Genomic DNA, 19,557 nt, shown 5'->3' with positions numbered 1-19,557 from the left:
GTTTACCCTGCCGGTGCTCTGCGGGCTTTAATTAAAGTGTCAGTACACATGGGGACTTCCTGGGCAAGCCAACAAGGATGAATTCAGGAAGAGGAGGATTTGTTTCTGCAGATCATGCTGTCTAAATGGATGGTGTCTAGCAATGTGCCCCTCCTTCCCGATGGCCACATCCAGGGGATGCTTCAGCCACAGCCTGGGGCTGCTGGGCTGCACTTGGTTTATTACTTTTTATGTTGCACACTCTTTAAAGTAAAGCTCTTTTCCGCTGCTAGAATATGGGCTTGCTCAGGACGTATAAATTGTGTTAATAAATGAGCGAGGAGCCCTGGTGGGTGAATTGGCTTCCTGGTGAAGTCATAAATTTGGAGAGGATGATGCTGCCTTGCTCCACAGCCGGCGCGTGGGTTTGCTTCCCAGCACCGTGCCTGGAAACCTGAGGGACCAGGGAGAGGTTTCCATGTCTGGTAATTTAGGGTTCTTGAGCTGAGACGGTGTGAAAGACCATCTCCAGTCTGCAGGAGGGCTGGGAGACCTGACACAAACCCCAGCTCATCAACACACACACTGCTGTGGGGGCAGCAGGAGCTTCCAATTTAGGAAAAGCTTCTATTTTTCCCTCTTTCTGCCATGCTGCAGCTTGACCCCTCTTGGCCTCTGCTGCTGGTTCTGTCCTTGGTGTGTTAATTATCAATGCTGCAGGGCAGGAGCTGCCATTGCCTCTGTGTCTTCCACACCATCTCTCACAAGATGGGGCATTGGGCAGATCCCACAGTAAATAGGGATGTAAACTGGGAAACAGGGATGCCTTTGCCTCCCAGCTGTCCTGTTAGGATCAGCATTTGCTGACTTTCCTGGAGGAAAAACATCTTTTCCTCAGGCTGCCTGGTTTGGAAGCAGAGCACATGTCCTGCAGTTGGGGGTGGGAATGATTTGATATGAGCAATTTGGATATGATGTTGGGTGATCAGTTTCTCAGGAAAGGAGGAAAGGCTGAGAATTGCCTTGCTTGATAGCAGTTGTGTTGGTTTTAAGACCTCATAAATAGTTGGAGCTCTTTTATATTTTCACCATCTCTCCCAGGCAGTTTCCCATTAGGATTAATGTAGTCTAGCATTGTGCAACAAACAGTTCATTGCAGTGATTTGCTGATTTTTTTCAGTTGCTGAAAACTGTAAAACCCTCTCTGGCCTGCTAGCCAAGTCTTTCTGAAAATAAATAAATTGCAGGCCAGGGGTCCCTGGTGTGTGCCCAGGTCTGTGGGAGCTGGGATGGGACCCAGGTGGGCTGAAGGCAGTGTGGGGACCCCGGCCAGCACACTCCCATCATCTCAGCTCCAGCAGCCCATTTCCAGCCGAGTCATGCTCTGTGCTCCAGAGAGGCCCCAAGCTGGTTTTTTGTGCATGGCTGAGCATTAAAGGGTATTTCCAGCACTCGTTTGCCAGGAAAATACAGCACTGAAGGCCCTGTACTAATTAATTGTAGTGGCAGGAGGAAGGGGAGGGAATTGCTTTCTCATCATGGCTGCTGTGAAGATGCTCTTGAAAAAGCAACAAATAATGTGTGGATGCTGCCAGGGCGAGGAGATTGTTTAAGGATATTGTTCATTGCGAGGAAAACATTGTCACTGAGCAAAACCAAACAAATTTCTCTCTTTTCTTTCGCAGGGTCGTCATGTTAAAACAGGCCAGCTTGCTGCTATTAAGGTTATGGACGTCACCGGGGTAATGTATCCTCCTCCTCCTCATGCATCCTTAAATTACAGATAAGAGGGGAAAGGGGATGGGGTGTGATAATGTGTGGGGGTGGGTGGAAGACTGATGTTCCTGGGACGTAAATTGCCTTTGTCTTAATGTGGTATGTGCCATTAAGAGGTTTTAGTTTTAATAAATATGTGAGGAAAAAAAAAAATACATCTGGAAGAGTTTTGGAGATTAAGTACTTCATGCTGAAACAAAGCAGCATCCAGTTCCAGCAGTAGTTCTTTTAAATACCCTACTAAATTCTGAAGAAAATCATAGAATGATTTGGGTTGGAAGGGACCTTAAAGATCATCCAGTACCAATCCCTGCCATGGGACACCTTCCATTGTCCCAGGCTGCTCCAAACCCCATCCAACCTGGCCTTGGACACTTCCTGGGATGGGGCAGCCACAGCTTCTCTGGGCAACCTGTGCCAGGGCCTCACCACCCTCACAGGAAAGAATGTCTTCCCAATATCCTATTTAACCCTGCTCCCTGCCAGTTTGAAGCCATTCCTTCTTGTTCTATTGTACGTGATCTTGTCAAAAGTAGCAACAGGATCATGTGTTCATAACTCAGTTCTGTTTCTCTGCATCCATGATTTTCACTGAAGAGCTTTTGTTCACCTAAAATATGTTGCAATTATTGTAATGAATAACTTCACAAGGCAAGTTGAAAAATTCCTGTGCATCCTACTGATAAAAAGGAAAAAAAGCCACACCACCCTGGTCTCAAAGGTGGCTCTTTTGAAACTTGTGTCAGACTGAGAACCAAGAATTTACAAATCATTAAATTAATAACAAAATTGAGGGGAAAGGATGGTTTCACCATTTCCCAGTTGCCACAAAAGAAAAAATGATCTAAAAACAGATGCATTTAGGAGCGTGAAGATGCTTTTTCTTGATTATTTGTTTTCCAGTGCAGTACTATCCCTCCCAAAGTTCCTGCACTGGAAACAATGCCGGGCTTGGGAGTAAGAATGTGTTTTGTTGTGTTTTGTCTTTTTTTTTTTTTTTTTTGACTGGAATAATACATTTTAAAATTAGGATTCGATCACAGTCTACTCACCTCAATTTTTGAGTTAATGTTTTAGTAGCTTTCAGGAGCTCAGCACATGCAGAAATGACTCTGTGGAAGCAGTCAGCTGGCCTTGGGAATCTGTTTTGAAATACCTTAGGTGCTGTGGTGTGGTATTAATATCTATGAGACCTTCATCCAGGTTATTTTTGGTGCTAACAGGTGAAATGGTGTGTGGAAATAAGTCTGTAAATGTGAATGAGATTTGTTCCTGTTTACTTGTAGTATCTACAAGTGCCATTTATCTCATTCTCGTGGGAAGCAGGCTCCAAGGGAATAGGCAAACTCACCAAACATAAACCCATGGCATAAATAGCAGTGAAATTCCCAAGGGATGAAGTCTGATCTTAGAATGAATTTTAGCTGAGAAATCAAAATATTACTCTGAGACCAAACACAGGCTTAGATATGAATCCACACTTAATTCAGTTGTTTTAAAATACTTCCAAGGAAAAATATTGGAGAAAAGTACCTGAAATCTGATACTGCCCAATAATAATTTCATACACATTCTTAAGTAGATGTCCCTGATCTAAGGGAGCTTTACCTTGTAAAGCTGGGCCTTGTGTCTGAATGTACAGGGTGTAAATCAGATATTTGTCATGGGATGTGGCTTTTGGATATTTAGTTATTTTCCCCTTGGGCTGCTTTTAGGCAGGGAAGGCTCATTCAGGGCAGGACCAGGCTCAGGCAGGATGGGCAGTGGCCACAGTGCAGGCAGTGCTGACCTCTGCTAAGGGCTGTCTGTGCTTCATAGCCCTTGGTGCTCAAGGCACTTCTGGAGCCTGCAGGAGTGGTCCTGGGCATTGTTTCTGGAGGAGTTTCTAAAGCTGGTCCCTGCATTGTGCCTGCAGCCAGGCTTGGCACCTGCTCCAGGCTCAGTGCAAATGCTGCTGCTGGAAACCCAAACTCAGTCCTTGGCCTCCTCCTCACACACCGTTTCAGAGCTGCCACTGCTCCATTTGATCCTGACCTTCCATCCCACCTGTTTTTCCAAGATATCCCTGGTGACAGTGTGTCTTTCAGAAGGCAGCGGAGAACAGAATTAGTGGGGTTGTCCCAGCCATCCCAGCCATAGCCATCTGCAGCTTTTGGAGTGTAAAGCCCAGGCTGGATGAGGCTCTCAGCAACCTGGTCTAGTGGAAGGTGTCCCTGCCCATGGTGGGGGGTGGAACTAGGTGATCTTTAAGGTCCCTTCCAACCCCCAAACCGTGATGGTTTTGTGTTCAGTGAGCTCCCAGACAGATTTCATCCCAACCACGTGCTTTGTGCTAAACCCCAACAGGCTCCTGACAATGATGCTTTGTTTAACTCATCTCTGCTCTTACTAATGGTCTGTTAGGGAAGATTGCAGAATAGAGGTCCTCAAATTGCAGCACTTCATCAGTTTGGGCAGCTGCTCTCTCTGAGTTAAGAGTTCAGATTCGTTTTCCAGGGGCTGGTCCTGCTGTGTGCTGCATGACCTACATCCAGAATCAGTTGATGGAGGCAAAGTGAGGCAGCAAAGCCTGGCCTGTGGCTTTGTTGGGTTCGGGGTTGGAGTAGTTGCAGCAGCTTGCTGTGATGATTCTATTTGCTTCCCTACCTCTCTGGATTTGCTGGGGATGATTGCTCTCAGTAGTCCTGCTTGGAGCAGGAGTCTGGGCTGGAGCCCCCGAGCCTGGCCATGCAGACATGTCCTCAGGTGCCACCCACAGATCTTATGCTTTGGAGGCTTTTTCCACCCATTTTGAGTTCTTCAACTTGAAGAAGGAGTCAAAATAAAACTTTAGACCAAGTGTCCCTCTGGCTTGCCTCCATTTTTTCCTAGAGAGCCAGGCATGAATGGAGGGATGACTGAAAAGCTGGCTGGGTGCTCAGAGAGCCAGAGGGATTTTGTGCTGAGTGCTGCTCCTTGCTCCCAGCATTGTTGAGCATCCAGCTGCTTTTTAGTTGTTGCAAAGGGCTTCAATTAATAAAATCATCTCTGATAACCTTCATGTTATATGGCCTGGTTTCCTGGACAAATAAAAACAAGCAAAATTGTGTTGACTGCTTGAAGAGAGGTGATAAAGGTTCTTCCAGAATAGTGCCCTGGTTTTCTTTGTAATGTTTGAACCTGTTCCTCCTCCTCTTTGGTGCTTATACCCTCCGTGTTCTTACCAAAAATAAAACTGGAGGTTGTTTATGCAAGCTCCATCCAGATATTTCTTGCACTTGTTCCTCCTGTCTTCACCTTTGCTGCTCTTCCCTGAATGGTATTTTGGGAAGAAAGATGTGTTTCTGTCCGTGTTAGGTGACGCTTGGTCAGGGGGCACTGCTCCTCAGGAAAAGCTGCTCCTGCAGCTCTGCTGCTCTGTGGGTGCCTTGTCCTTTGCCCATTTGTAAAACTGAGGTCAGAAGAGGCAGGTGAGGGGGACGCAGGGGAATAAAGGAGAATAAAGAACAAACAGCCCTTCTAAAGCTCTTTAACATCAAGGTGCTAGGTGCTTCCTGTGGAAATACAGGGGCTGGGATTCAGTCAGCTTAAAATAAAACCAGGGCACGCTTGATGGGTGTGAGAACAAAGAGGTGGGACATCAAAACAGGTATTGGTGTGGCTTCTCTGCCTCTGCTGCTTCAGCTAAAGCCGCTTTGCAGGTGGGACAGAGAGGGGCTGGGGCAGCCCATGGGAATGGTGCTTGTCACCAGGGCTGGGTTATTCTGATGGAGTTTGTGGACAGGCAGCCCCTGCCTGCTCCCCATGTGGTGCCACCCCACCACCAGCAACTCCTGGTGTCTCCAGAGGTCTTGTGCTGCTTCCAGGGTGGGCAGGAATGATGTGTCAAAGAGCTGGGAGCACAGAAGCACTTCTGCCCTGCAGTGGTTTGTAGAAAATCAGCTTCTTGGGCCTCTGGTGTGAGGGTGTTAATGCATCACTGGGGTAACACAGGTATGGGTGAACCTCAGAACAGCATGAGTCTTCAGAGCAGCTTTCAGGCTCCCAGGATCTGCTGCAAAGTGGCTGTAAAAAATGGTGCAAAAAACCTGAGAGGTCAGTCAGGAATGGGGTGCTTGGAAGTTCACCCATGTGCAAAGACAGCTCAGACCCTGTGAAGTGCAGTCTCCTAATGCCTCTGGTTTTGTCTTTCTTTTGTTTTCACCTCTTTCCAGGATGAAGAGGAAGAGATCAAACAAGAAATTAACATGCTGAAGAAGTATTCTCATCACCGAAATATTGCTACGTATTATGGTGCTTTTATCAAAAAGAACCCACCAGGAATGGATGACCAGCTCTGGGTAAGTTGCTTTCTTTTCTTTAAAAAAACTGGGATTTGACAGAGGTTTTTTACTCTGAATTGTCCTTGTGTCAGGGGAGGTTTAAGGTGGAATTAGGAAAAGGTAGTACAACCAGAGGGTGGTTGGGCACTGGAGCAGGCTCCCCAGGGAAGTGGTCACAGCACCAAGCCTGACGGAATTCAGAAAGTGTTTGGACAAAGCTCTCAGGCACAGGGTGGAATTCTTGTGGTATTCCTGTTCAGGATGAGGAGTTGGAATCAATGGTCATTATGGGATCTCTTCCTAGTCAGGATATTCTGTGATTCTTCCATTGATCCCCATCACCCAGCAGAGGAGGCTGTACATCCTGTATCACTTTCACATGCCCCAAGTCAGGAGGGCAACCTGGTTTTTCCCTGGTGGGTCACCCAGTCATGCAAAGGGAGAAGATGGTCAGAATCCAGCTATGCTGCTTGTTCTTGTCCCCTGGGAAAGACAGACTAGATAATCTGAATTATCTGCCAGCTCACTGCCTCTCCTCTCAATCTGAGGCCTTTCTCATGTGTTCATGAAAAAGATAATTTCAAAAGCTGCTTTTCTTGCACTGGGCTGTGAGGGGGTTTTTTAAGTCTATGCCCAGTGTTGGGACTGGTGGATTCCTGGGATATTCCCCAGCCCTGGAGGAGAGGTGTGCTGGTGCCACTGTGTTAAATAGCTGCTGTTTCAGGATCTGATCGAATTAGGACTTGTGTGAACTCTATCAGTCTTGCCTCACAGATAAAGGCTTGTTTATTTTTCATTGGCTCTTTGTTGAAATAAAACGGTTTCTGATAATGCCCAAGTAATTCTTTTTATCGACACTTGGGAGGCTGATACGGAAATAAAAAATAGGGAACTCTTTCAGTGGAGATTAAGATCTCTCAGAAATGTGGCAGGCTTCCGACATGAGGTATTGTCAGTGCTGCTGCTCCATTCCACAGCAGCCACTTGCCCTGAAAGATGAGCTCAAGCTCACTAAACAACCCTGTTTTCAGAAATTAGGGAGCTGTGCAGAGGATGTTACAGCAGATGCATCGCAAATCTGCTATGTTAGGCAAAAAAAAAGGAAGCAAAAGTCATAGGGACAACCTTTATGGAACATATAAAAAGAAATTTAAAAATATGAGGTAGGTTTATCCTTGTGTTGGATAATGTGTTGCATTCTGGGGTGCTGTGGGTCTTCAAGAGGGTCTCTAGCTGAGTGAGGGGGTCCTCCTCTGGTGCAAGGGGGCAGGGTGAGGGTGGGCTGTAAAAACTGGGGAAGTTCCCAGGGGATGTGAGGATCCAGATAATCAGTAAACTGCTGCTTCTCAGAGTTAAACTTATTGAATTCCGCTTCCTCTTCTCAAATCTAAGCTATGCGATACCACTCTGTGCATAACCCAGAGAGGTTGTTGAGATATTTTGGGGTGGGTGATTTTTAAATGGTGGGAGATGAAACATTCATTAAGAGTGTGAGCTGGATGGGGGAGGTGACCCCATCCCAAAGGAGCCCTGCCCTGAGCACTGCTGGAAGCTGCAGGCACTGTCACCCCCGTACACTGTGCCCGTGTGCAGGGGCGTGGAGGTGCCACTCAGCTGGACACTTGTCATCTGCCCTTGCTGTCCCCTGTGCACTGAGGCCATGGACAGAGCAGCCCCCTCACCATGTGCTGTGGGCACAGGGGCTGTGCAGAGTGTGGGGGCTGAGCAGAGGCTGGCAGCAACCCAGAGCCCACCCAGGGCAGGGCAGAGCCCGCACGGTCCCCAGGGCCAGCGCTGGCTTCGATGGATGGGCTGCCATGGCAACCCTGCCCGCAGCTGCATCTGTCACCAAGGGGGACAAATTGCTAATAGGCAGGTTGCCAGATACCCACGTGGTGGGGTGGCCTCTGGGGTGTCCTCTGCAGCAGATAATCTGGGCCAGTGTGGGGGAAAATGGAATGAGGGTGGTGTGGGAACAGCCCCTCTGTCAGGGTGGCACTGCTGCAGCTGTGCAGCCTCAGGGCTGTGATTGTGTGGTTGCAATGTGTTTTTTCACTCCGTTGAGCTCTAGGGCCCATTGAATTGCTTTAGGGTGATGTGAACAGAGTCACACTAGGGATCTGGAGAGCAGAAACAGGGGCATGAAAATCAAGCATGAGCTGTCAAAGCACTGGGTTACACCTGTGCAGCTCTGAGCAGGATTGCTCTTGATCTGTTTGTATACCCTGAAAAGTATTTTTGGGCAGTTGCTGATTCTTTGCATTACAAAAATTAGATCATGAAACATTTGAGAAGGGTCAGTTTTCGGTTGAGCTGTATCTCTCTTTACTCTCTCCAAGCTCTGCAGTCTCAGGGGTGTGTTAGAGGATCAGGGCTGCTCCTCTGGCCCCTGACCGAGGGCTCAGGGTTACCAGAACAGATTTCTTCTGCTGTCTAGTGGAGTAATCCAGCACTATTTAACTCTCACTGCTCCTCCAAGCAATGTCAGTGCTGTAAACACTGCAGGACTGTGAGCCCAGTCATTCCTAATCCAAGGACATCATCCTGCTCAGGACCCATGGTGTCAGCTGCCTGCTGCCTCCCCAAGGGGCATGGCTTGCTTGGCTGGGCTTCACATCCAGGGAGATGCAGGCAAGTAATTTATTGAGGAACTCGTGTGAGAGCACTTTTGGATGCTGCTGTTGGAGAGGAGAGAGCAGAGCAGTGCTGGCCCCCGTGCTCCCAGCCTGCTCCCACCCCAGCACCAACAGAAACAATGAAAACCTGGCCTTCTCTCATTGCTGAATTATTTCTTTAGCTGCTGCTTAACACCAATTTGATTGCTATTTCTGTTTCTGAAATGGGCATCAGCTTTTCTGCTGATCCACCAGGGGAAGGTCTCTGTGTTTTTAATGCTCCATCTCTGCCTCCGGGTGCCACGATGTGGGGCATGAGGGACTCCTTTGCATGGGAGCCAGGCTGAGGGGTGGGATGAGAAGTTGGAGTGGCCTGGGCATATGAGACCGTGTTGCACCCAGGTTCTGTTTACACACAGCAGAAGGATTGATTTCCAGCAGCATTTAGCCTGAGGGTGTTGTGTGCTTGTTTTCTGTAACTTCGAAGAAGTCAAATTGTTCCTGAGCTGCCTGGGTGTGTGGCTGCAGTGTCAGCCTGCTCCCACCCAGCACCAACAGAAACAATGAAAACCTGGCCTTCTCTCATTGCTGAATTATTTCTTTAGCTGCTGCTTAACACCAATTTGATTGCTATTTCTGTTTCTGAAATGGGCATCAGCTTTTCTGCTGATCCACCAGGGGAAGGTCTCTGTGTTTTTAATGCTCCATCTCTGCCTCCGGGTGCCACGATGTGGGGCATGAGGGACTCCTTTGCATGGGAGCCAGGCTGAGGGGTGGGATGAGAAGTTGGAGTGGCCTGGGCATATGAGACCGTGTTGCACCCAGGTTCTGTTTACACACAGCAGAAGGATTGATTTCCAGCAGCATTTAGCCTGAGGGTGTTGTGTGCTTGTTTTCTGTAACTTCGAAGAAGTCAAATTGTTCCTGAGCTGAGGCATAGGAGCACAGGAGGATTTGTCCTGTGTAGTAAAGTATTTAATTTGGGGAGTTCCTCTGCACAAGCTGGAGCAGTTCCCTGCAAGATGAATTGGGGTTGGTGTTCTGGAGATGCTCAGGTTTGAGCTCTTCCAGGTAATACCCAGCAGTGATAGAACAGAGGTCTTGCCATTCCCAAACTGAGGAAGGTAGTGGTTGATTTGAAAACTGAAAAGGCTCTTTAAAGAAAAAATTCATGAGACAGCAGGACACAGAGATTTACAGCTGCAGCTTCTGAATTTGCCTTGCTTATGAAGTTTACTGTCACTCTGGTATGAAGAGCTAAGTAAATGCTAAATGAACTGTATTTAAAAATACTTCTTCAATAAATGTCCTTGCAAATTAAATTTCAGAAGATGATCTTACCTTTAGCCCATTTTGATGATAATTTTAATTATGGTTAATATAAATTCAATATACGTTTCCAGTTTGTCTTACTCCATCATGGCTACATCCCTTAAGAAAATTGGTAAGGATGCAAGTGTGTGAGGGTAAAGCACTCACCCAGAGGTATGAGACTGGTGAGAAAGTATTTTAGTATGCAAATGCCCTTTGAAGCCTTTTCTGAGTCTATTAAGCTCTGCCCTAAAATCAGCAAGAATTTCTTCTCATTTTAATTTTTCTCCTGTAAGACTGTTGGTTTCCAGCCTAAACATACCCATAGTGTTCATAAATTGATATTTTGGTAGTATCTGTATTGTTCTTCTCCCTTTCTGGTGCTTACCTGCCCTTATTGTTGGCAATATACACAGATAGCCCATAACCATCCACTCTCTGCAGGGCTGAGCAAGCCCTCAGCTCCTCTGTGAAGACCTGGTCATGTTCCTGTACCCACTCCAGTGTGCATTTCTTGTTCTTGGGCTCCACCACCCAGCAGGACATCAGTGCTGTGGGTCAGCTCTGACCTGGCCTGTTGGGTGTCTCCTTGGCCTGCCATCATCTGTGGTTCCTCTCCTTGGAGCCTGCACTGTATGAGCTGTGGTTGGGAATTCTGTAGCATCCTTCTGCCTGAGGAGCATGAAAAGCCATGAAAGCAAAAGGGGATCCCAGTGCTGCACACAGCAGCCACCCAAACATGGGAGTTTCATGGCTGTTCACATGAGATGTCCATCAGGGACAAGGATACTCAGCCTTGTCACCTTTCTGCTGCTGGATTTCTTAGAGAATTCATGGCAGAGCTTTCAGGCTGTTCATGGTGCTCAGCCCCCGTGGATCTGGAGCCTCTTGGTGCTGGCAGGGATCTGCCAGTGCTGGATATTTCCCTGCGGATGTAATGGGACTATGCACCTCTTGAAAAACCGAGTTGGAAACACCTCTTCTGTGACTTTCTCTTTTTCTCTCTGTTAATTTAATCTCCAGGAGGTTTCACAGTTACAGATTTGGGATACATCAGCAGGTGTATTATTCCCCTCCTGATGTGAAGTTAATCTTCACTCTGTGGAAATCAAGGGCAGGGTAGAGGACCAAGCAGACTGCCAGCTCCATTAAGATAATCTGGCAAATTAATGGATGTACTGTGTACTTTTAATGGGATTTCTTCCATATTCTTTTAAGCATTTTGTTTGCCATGCACAGCACAGCAAGCCCTTCCTCTTCCTCTTGCCCCAAACCCTGGTGAGAGCCTGTGGAAGAGTGTCCATGGAAGAAGACTGGAGAGGGCAGCATTTTGGATTGCAAGATGTTTGTGTCTGGCTGGCTCAGCTATCCAGGATTTTCCTTTCCAAATTTGCTGCTGTGGTATCCCAGATGTTAGTTTAATCATGCAGACACACATGCAGACACTGATAGTCACCACGTGTCAGTGGTCCAAAGAGAGGAAAAGCAACTTTGAAACCAGTTGTTCCATTATTCCCCATTCACTGAGTGATGAGTAACCAGGAGTTAGGCCCTGTCAGTGACCCATCTGGATGGCTTGGCTGCTGCTGGGGTGGACGAGCTGTAGGTGTGCTCCTGGCCTTTGCATGGTGCAGATTTTGACCAGCGACCCTTTCATTTCTTGAAGTCACTTTCATGACTTAATAGGGATATTTCAAGAATTTTTCAGCACCAGTTCAGGAAGAAAAGAGAAACTTTACATCAAATCTAAAGATAGCAGTGTGGTCAAAGCCAAGTAAGGTATAGTCTGCTCAAGTATTTTATTTAGTTTAAAGGTTTATGGCAGTCCTGTGTCTGGGTTTTATGATCATTATAACGTATGTTAGTCTTAAATCACTGCATTTGTGCAATTCGGTCAGGAGTAACCCTTCTGCTGTTTTAATTCTCTTCTTGGCCTGTGCTGTTAATCATGATGTCACTTGCCTGGAGAACGCTAAATGCCATGTAAGCCTCATGTGATAAGAAACTTGAAACATGCACATTGAAGAATCTGGCAAGGGAATATCTTCAAGTAGGAAGCAGATCTAATTGGAAAACATGGTTTCACATCTGAGAGGAAGGCACTTGCCCAGTGAGGCTGTGCTCACTTTCTGGAGCACGCTGATGGCTCCTGCACACCCTGGGGATCTGCAAAATCCCAGGGAGGCAGACTCACATCCCGTGCTATTTTTGTAATGTTTATTTCACAGTTGTTCAATGACAAGATTAAGTTTGGGCTGGGTTAGATCATTACACTTCTATATTTGATGTTCTTAAACTTTGGAAGTGGTGCAAGTGGTGGTGGCCAGTCGTGTTGGAACCAGCCTGAGCAGTAGGACAGCATCTCTCTCCTGGGGAGCCTGACACTGCTTGGCAGCCTTCCCTTCAGAGGAAGTTTTCTGCTCAAAGACATGGTCAGAACCAAAGTTTGTTTGGTTAAATAAAAAATAAAAATTGAAAAGTACACCTGGTTTCTAAATCATAGGAAGCTTTCAAATATCTGCCTCAGTGGCTTTGCATTTTCGGATTGCAAGAACTTGAATGCAAGAAGCAGAGTTTTGTTTTATTGCTGTTGATCCTAAACATTGATCAGAAGTATAAAGTGGGGCATGTAGGAGTAGGGTTTGAGATTCTGATCTCCTCCACTGATTTTCAGCACTGGACTGATTCCTCTTTTTTGCTCCCAATCTTCTGGAGGGCCACAAGCCTTTCAAGCCTTCCAACCTTTTACTGTTTCATTTTATAACAAACCCCAAATGGATTGCAAGCTGATAGGTCCAGGATGATGTTCCAATGGCTCTGTGTAGCACCGTGGGGTCTCCACAGAAGCAGTGCCGGTGTTGGATGCTGCTGCTGGTGTCAGTGCATGACATTTATGTCATTAATTACATTCCTGTTCCCTCTGGCAGCTGGTGATGGAGTTCTGCGGCGCGGGCTCCGTCACTGACCTCATCAAGAACACGAAGGGGAACACCTTGAAGGAGGAGTGGATTGCCTACATCTGCAGAGAGATTTTGCGGGTACGTGTCCAGGGGGAGCTGAATGTTGCTGGGAATGTGGCAGTTCAGTGCTCAGGGGACACGGGAAGCCTTTGGCTCTGCAGATTTCGCGGATGCTGTGCTGCCATGGGCTGGAGCCTCTGCGGTGCCAGCAGGCGTGAATGATTCATGTGCCTGTATGATGCATAATAAATAAGCCCTGCTTAATGCCCTTTAGCTCTGTTAGTTGCCTGAATTTTAACTCTTTTTTTCCTTCAACAAAAATATAATCTCCTATTAGTATTAAAAGGGCAAAGATTTATTTACGTTAGAATTACGTTTTTAATTAACAGAAAGGTGAGGACTAATAAAGTCTGTGGAAAGAAGAATCTTCATGATTAAAAAGCATCCTGTGTTTTATTAAGTCCACATGTCTGATTTTAATGAGGATGCTGCAGCTTTTATACTCACAATATAAATGTTTGACTGAGATGTCTTAAAATGGGCTATGCCAGAGATGGCAGCTTCAGCAAAGACTTTCCTGCGTTTTGCATTGCTGAGGTTAGAGGATGGGGTTGTAATGGTTGTCCTACATTAAAATCTATTGCTCTGTGAGTGGAGGATTTTTTTCAAGAGAAAACAGGAATATTTGGCATGTGAAGGAAACCTGTGCAAGAGCTGTTCAAATGATAGGATGAGAGGAAAGGACCTCAAGTTGCACTAGGGGAGATTTAGAAAAAATTTCTTCATCAAAGGGGTTGTTAAGTACTAGAACAGGCTGTCCAGGGAAGGATGGATCCCCATCCCAGGGGGGATTTAAAAGAGATGTGGCTGTGCCACTTAGGAACGTGGTTTTGTCGTGGCCTTGGCGGTTGTCAGGATTATGGTTGGACTCTGTGGTCTTAAAGGTCTTTTCCAACCTAAACAATTGTTTGATTCTATGAATGAAAATGAGGCAGAATGATCACTCCAAATGGATGTGCCTGACACTGAGGCTGCCACGGGTGTCCAGAGGTGACACAGCATTTCTGCACTGACCCTGAATGCCGCTGTCCACACCAGAGTGATGTGCAGAAGATGCTGGCACTGTAGCTCATCAGCTTTTGTATGGACACTGCTTTCAGTGCCAGGAGGCCACAGTTACATGGAGTTATTTTAAGTGTATGAGCTCCGTGAGCCTGCTCCTTAAAATAGTCCCTGGCAGTGAGTCAAAACCCAGCCTCTGACTCATGTCCCAGGGCCAGTATTGGGTGTCACCTACTGCATTTTGGCCACACAATTGGGCAGTGGTGGGTGACCTCTGTGGGGTTTGGGGTGAGGAAAGGCTCCCAGCTTCACACTGCAGAACGTGGCTCAGGCTTGGTTCAAACAGGGATGAACAGTTGGAATTCTAACACGAGGCTCAATCCCACGTTGTTAAAGGATTTATTGAAATCCTGCGGAATTTTTGTTTTGCCTCAAATGCTTAAAGGTGCCTGTAACCAAGTATAATATGGTTTAAAAAAGGACTCCTATATAATATAATATAATATCTATATAATCTGTTCCACAGTTTTCCCAAGGTAATGAGCATAAAATGACTAATAACTACCAGAAGCGATAGCAGAAATCCTTTTCTTCCTCAAATATGAATGTTTAATGTGAAGTGCAAACCTAGTGCAAAATTAGTTTTTGAAGTAATCCATATTTTTCCTAAGCTGGCAATCTGGGTGGATTTTACTTTAAAACTGAAATAATAAAATTGTGGATGAAATGAAATAAATGAATGAATGAAATAAAATTGTGGATTGCAAAAGAAATTAATGAGCTAATAAACCATCACAACAGCAAAGCTAGTTTACCTTTAGCCTTTGAGACAGGCTTTTCACTTGAGCTATATCTCTGTTAGGGATATGTGCAAGTTGTAACATTTGTATTTGCATGCTAGTTTTTTTAATACAAGTTTCTCAGTGTACTGAAATCCAGTTTATTGGACCGATATAACAAGAGAATTGTTTTCTTCAGTTTCTGGATGATGGAAATGGAGAAAGGAGACAAACCCATTCTATTATTTCTGCCACAGAAATGGCTCCCTGAGGCAAGGGAGCACATGGGGGAAATCATGTCTGGAGTGAGGGAAGAATTTGGGTTAATACAGGTTCCTGCTGGAATGTGAGAGATTGGGTTAAAACCCTGCAGAATGGACAGGCTCCTCGCCAGGCATGTCCTCCCAGCATGGGACATGGGACAGTGTTTGGAGCATGGGATAAACAAAAGCATTCTCAAGTGCTTAACTCCAACTGTGAACCTTTCATTTCTGGAGCATAATTGGTTGAGGAGGAATGTCAGAAAATAACATGCTTTGAACTTGGGTTCCTCTAACCTTTCTCTGAATTCTCCAGGGCTTGAGTCATCTACACCAGCACAAAGTAATTCATCGAGACATCAAGGGGCAGAATGTATTGCTGACAGAAAATGCAGAAGTGAAACTAGGTAAGAGTGGCTGAGAGCTCCTGGAAACTGCAGGTGGGCTGGCTGGGTAGAAGCAGCAAAACTGGCCTGTACATGACCTGAAGAATGAGGATGGGTACCAAGAGCTCCTCAGTGGGTTTTGTTATGTTGGCTTTGATGCACGACCTTGGGTGTTGACCGAGTGCTGTGCCTCAGACTGCCAGGGGTTGATGGCCAGGTTCTGCCTGCAGAGATGCACCTGCAGTGGTGTTTCTGCTCAGACAGCTCTGCCACCAGGTACAGGTTAAGCAACCAACACCAATTTTTCATGCCCTGGATTGAAAATTGTGATCACCACCAGATGTTGTCAATAGCTGTTCCCCCACAGCTGCATAGCAGTGTCCTGGAGAATAATCCACGTTTAGTTTAGCATGACCTAATCCAGACTCCTTTTCGAAGATAACCTGATGGAGGGGTTTAATTTGCAAGAACTACTCTGAATTTTGTGCACTCTTTTAGTCACCCTGGAGAGGAGCAGGCATTGGTGTGGAGGTCATATCGAAGACAGCAGATCAGTGCAGATGATTTGTACACATCCTCACTTGTCCAGTGTTGATGGTATTGAGGCTGTCTTTGCACTATTAATTTTTGTTGGTGATGGAAGATCCCTTACACTGGTCATGTGTGGTGAGAGCCTGGTTTTCCCATGCCTCCTCTCTCCCTTTACAGCAGAATAAAACCCTGGCTTAACAGATGGCACCACCAGCTCGTTGGGCTTTATGCTCCTGAGGATTCCTCTCCAAGGGGAAATTCTCCAGGGCAAATCTCTAGCCATTGTGTTGTGCAAAGTGCAGTTAGTGGACCAGAGAGTATTCTCTCATTGGTTTGATTTCATAATTTTTTGCTTCATTTTGCAGCTCTCTGCTTGACATTTCCCATGCGTCTTTGTCCTTGGTCCTTAGTTCCTTAAGTCTTTTGCATTTCTGCCATTTGCAGCAAGAATTTAGGTAGAAAAATGAGGCTTCCACCAGTATTTGGCAGGCTTCAATTCAAATGAGCAAGCATAGAACAAAGGCTGCTGCTTATTCATGTTGCTAACCCTGTTTCTCATTAGTATGAGGAGCTGTGATTTCTTTTCATTGCCTCCTGGCAAGGAGGAAAAGGCACAGGGTTTTGTACAAAACCTGGACATCAGATGATCAGGTTTGTCCTTGACTGACCTCTGTTGATGCCAGCAGAGATCAAACAGGAATGTCTTCAGCCACGTCCCCCTTTCCTGGCCGTGCAGAGCTGTTCTGGATGAACACAATGCTTTACATGGAGCAGCAGGGCATTGCTCAGGTTTGTCTCTGACTGATGCCTCACTGTCTCCCTGCTGCAGTGGATTTTGGTGTCAGTGCCCAGCTGGACAGGACGGTGGGCAGGAGGAACACCTTCATTGGCACGCCTTACTGGATGGCCCCCGAGGTCATCGCCTGCGACGAAAATCCCGATGCCACTTACGACTTCAAGGTACCTGCACGAGCATCTTCCTGCTCAGGGGATTCAGCATATCGTTGCAGCACTGAAAAACACATTGGCAGGCAGTGCAGGCTCCTCCTGCTTTCTGGCTGTGGGATTTTGGGATGCCAGTTTAGGTCCAACCTGAATCTTTGTTGTGCTGTTCATGTATCCAAATTTACTGTGAGGAGTCTTTCCCCGTGTGGAGAAAGGTGTCAGACTCAGGCTTCCTACTTGCTACTCTGCTTTTTGATGCTGTGTATTTAAATACTCCAGTCAAACAAGCTGTATTTGCTCTATTTACTCTGGAGAGGAGTCAGGTCAGGTTTAGAAAGGGTAAAATCACATCCTCTGGCCTGCAGGCTGATATTCGCAGGGAGATGTGAAGGCTGCCACACAATCAGACGTTTAGGGGGCTGACCTACTTTTCACATGTCTCTCCAGCCTGTTTGAAGTTTATTTTTGGATCAGTGGCAGCACAACATCGCTGCTGAGTTATAATGTGGCACAGAGCCCTGTGCCATGCAGCAGATCCACAGGAAGGTTAGGAGTCCCACCTGCCCATTCAAGCTACAGTGAGGTCTGATGTTTAAAGCAGGGAGAGCTTATTATAGTTTATCTGTTGTAGTTTATCCTGTTTTGGCCTTACTACAAGTTTCTGGACACATATCTGTAGAAATATCCCTTGGTTTTTTGAAGTGTCCAGAACTTGAATTTCTAGCTCCACACCTCCTAAGGTCCACTGAGTGTGTCCAGAGAGGAGGGCAGGGCATTGCCACATGAACTCTGGGGGGGAAGCTCAGACATATGTGAAGCTTGCTGTACTTCTGTTCATGTGCCTGCTGAGAGGTCACTTCACAAGGTGATGTTTAAAAAGGACTTTGAGACCCTCTGGTGTGAGCAGCTTTCTAAAAGTAGAACACTCCAGTGTAACAGAGGCACAGCCCACCACTGTGATATAATTTTGGCTGCAATTACTGATTGTTCACAGAAATTTTTGAGAAATGAATGACTTTAAAGAAGCCAAAATGATGCTTTGCCCTTGCAGCCATTTAAGTGCCTCAGTCAGCTTTTGAACTGAGGGTTTTCCAGAGAGCAGCTCTCCAGTCTGAGTTCAGACTCTGGGTTACAGAAATTGTTAATGATGGGGACATGTAGAAATAGTTTAATCTCCAATTACTTATTACTCTTTGATTGACCAATTACAACAAGCATTTCCTCAGCTCTGCTAGGGCAGTGCTTCATGACAAGGCTGCACCCTGCCCTGTCTGCTCTCACCACTTCTCCACCGACAGCTGCCTGTGCAGTGCTCTCATTAATCACAGCTTTTTGTTATTATATTTTTTTTAAAAGGACTGATATCTTCATAGGCTACTTCTACCCTCTGAAATCCCTGAGGATTTTCCTCCTGCCAGAATAACTGGGGCACTTAATATGCCGTGGACTGATGCACAGGCTCCAGGACCAGAATCCCTCTATTGTCCCCGAGGATCAGATGCTCACAGCGAGCCTCTGAAGTTGGCTCTGGCCATTTTCCCGTGGCTGGGGATGTGGAACAGGAGCTGATTGCTGCTGACACGCTCCATGCAGGGTGCTTTCAGAGCTCCTGGTGATGTGGGAGCCACTGGACATTAGTCCATACCCCGGATCACAGCCTTGCACCTGATGCTCTTGCTTTGAAGTAGGGTGGGGAGGATGTAAGTGATAATTATTTCTTTTAAAAGGGATGCAAATCAGATGCTCTCAGGTTTAGCTGACTGGCTTAAAATACTGAATACAAAAAATGAGATTTATAGGGTGAGAAAAGGAATCCTCACAGGCTTAATCTCTTGGACAAAAAGCCTCTGATCTCACTGTTTTCTTAGCCAGAAAGAGATGCCTGTGTAATCTATGGAAGGAGGCAGTAAATACCTCCTCACATAAATAAACCACTTTAAAAAAGAACAAATAGAACCCCCCTCCTGTTGTTGAGGTTATTTGTTGTTTTTTTCCCCAGCCAGTCTTCCTTTTTTCTTTAGAGATATCTTGTCAATAAGCTTAGAATCAAAAGGAGGGGGAGAAGGGAGCCTGCTTCCCTTCCCAAGTCAAGGCAATGCAAATACATTAGCACAGCATCCCTTTGCTGGATGGACTGAAAGGCTTTTCAGTCTTAAAAATAAAAACCACTCAAAAAAACATCCTGAATTCCAGATCATTATAAAATGTGTGCTTCCCGCTGAGTTTTCTGCTTTCTCTGGGAGACTTAGAGAGATGATAATCCCTTTCTGTATTCCTCCAGCTTTAAGATCACTTGGCGTCTTGCATATAGTACTGGGCACCTCAATATGGAAAGACACATTAGGAATTTGGAAGGAGTTCAGTGGCAACCCAGAGGGAAGGGGTCATGTGTGCTGAATCATGTGGAAAGGCTGTGATAATTAAGTATGCAGCAGAAATCCCAGCTGACCAGAAACAAAGAATGGATGAGACTGTGCTGTGAAAGGGCTGAAAATAAGATTTAAGAGAGAATTTTTAAGCAGGTGCAAAGATGTGTAGCAAGGACAGCATTTGTTGAGGCAGAACTTGAACTAAAAATGAGGAAAAGTGCCCTGAAATTGGAAATCCAAGTTGCCTTTCCTGGAGGGTGTATGTGAAAAGGTGCTTGTGGCT

General features: G+C 46.1%; 1 protein-coding gene across 5 annotated transcripts in view; it reads left to right on the top strand.

Annotated features, from left to right (window-relative positions):
- Positions 1 to 19,557, top strand: part of TNIK (TRAF2 and NCK interacting kinase) — a 149,970-nt gene that overhangs the window by 76,609 nt on the left and 53,804 nt on the right. For all 5 annotated transcript variants that reach the window (XM_041467594.1, XM_041467593.1, XM_041467595.1 and 2 more), the window contains exons 3-7: positions 1,665 to 1,721; positions 5,949 to 6,074; positions 12,910 to 13,020; positions 15,360 to 15,450; positions 16,790 to 16,920. In XM_041467594.1, the coding sequence (XP_041323528.1) occupies positions 1,665 to 1,721; positions 5,949 to 6,074; positions 12,910 to 13,020; positions 15,360 to 15,450; positions 16,790 to 16,920 (516 nt within the window). The remainder of the gene's footprint in view (positions 1 to 1,664; positions 1,722 to 5,948; positions 6,075 to 12,909; positions 13,021 to 15,359; positions 15,451 to 16,789; positions 16,921 to 19,557) is intronic.

Source organism: Pyrgilauda ruficollis, unplaced genomic scaffold, assembly GCF_017590135.1.
Source record: "Pyrgilauda ruficollis isolate IOZ18807 unplaced genomic scaffold, ASM1759013v1 scaffold21, whole genome shotgun sequence".
Classification (NCBI taxonomy): domain Eukaryota; kingdom Metazoa; phylum Chordata; class Aves; order Passeriformes; family Passeridae; genus Pyrgilauda; species Pyrgilauda ruficollis.
The sequence above is the reverse complement of the archived record's forward strand: the minus strand, read 5'-3'. Positions and strand labels throughout refer to the sequence as shown.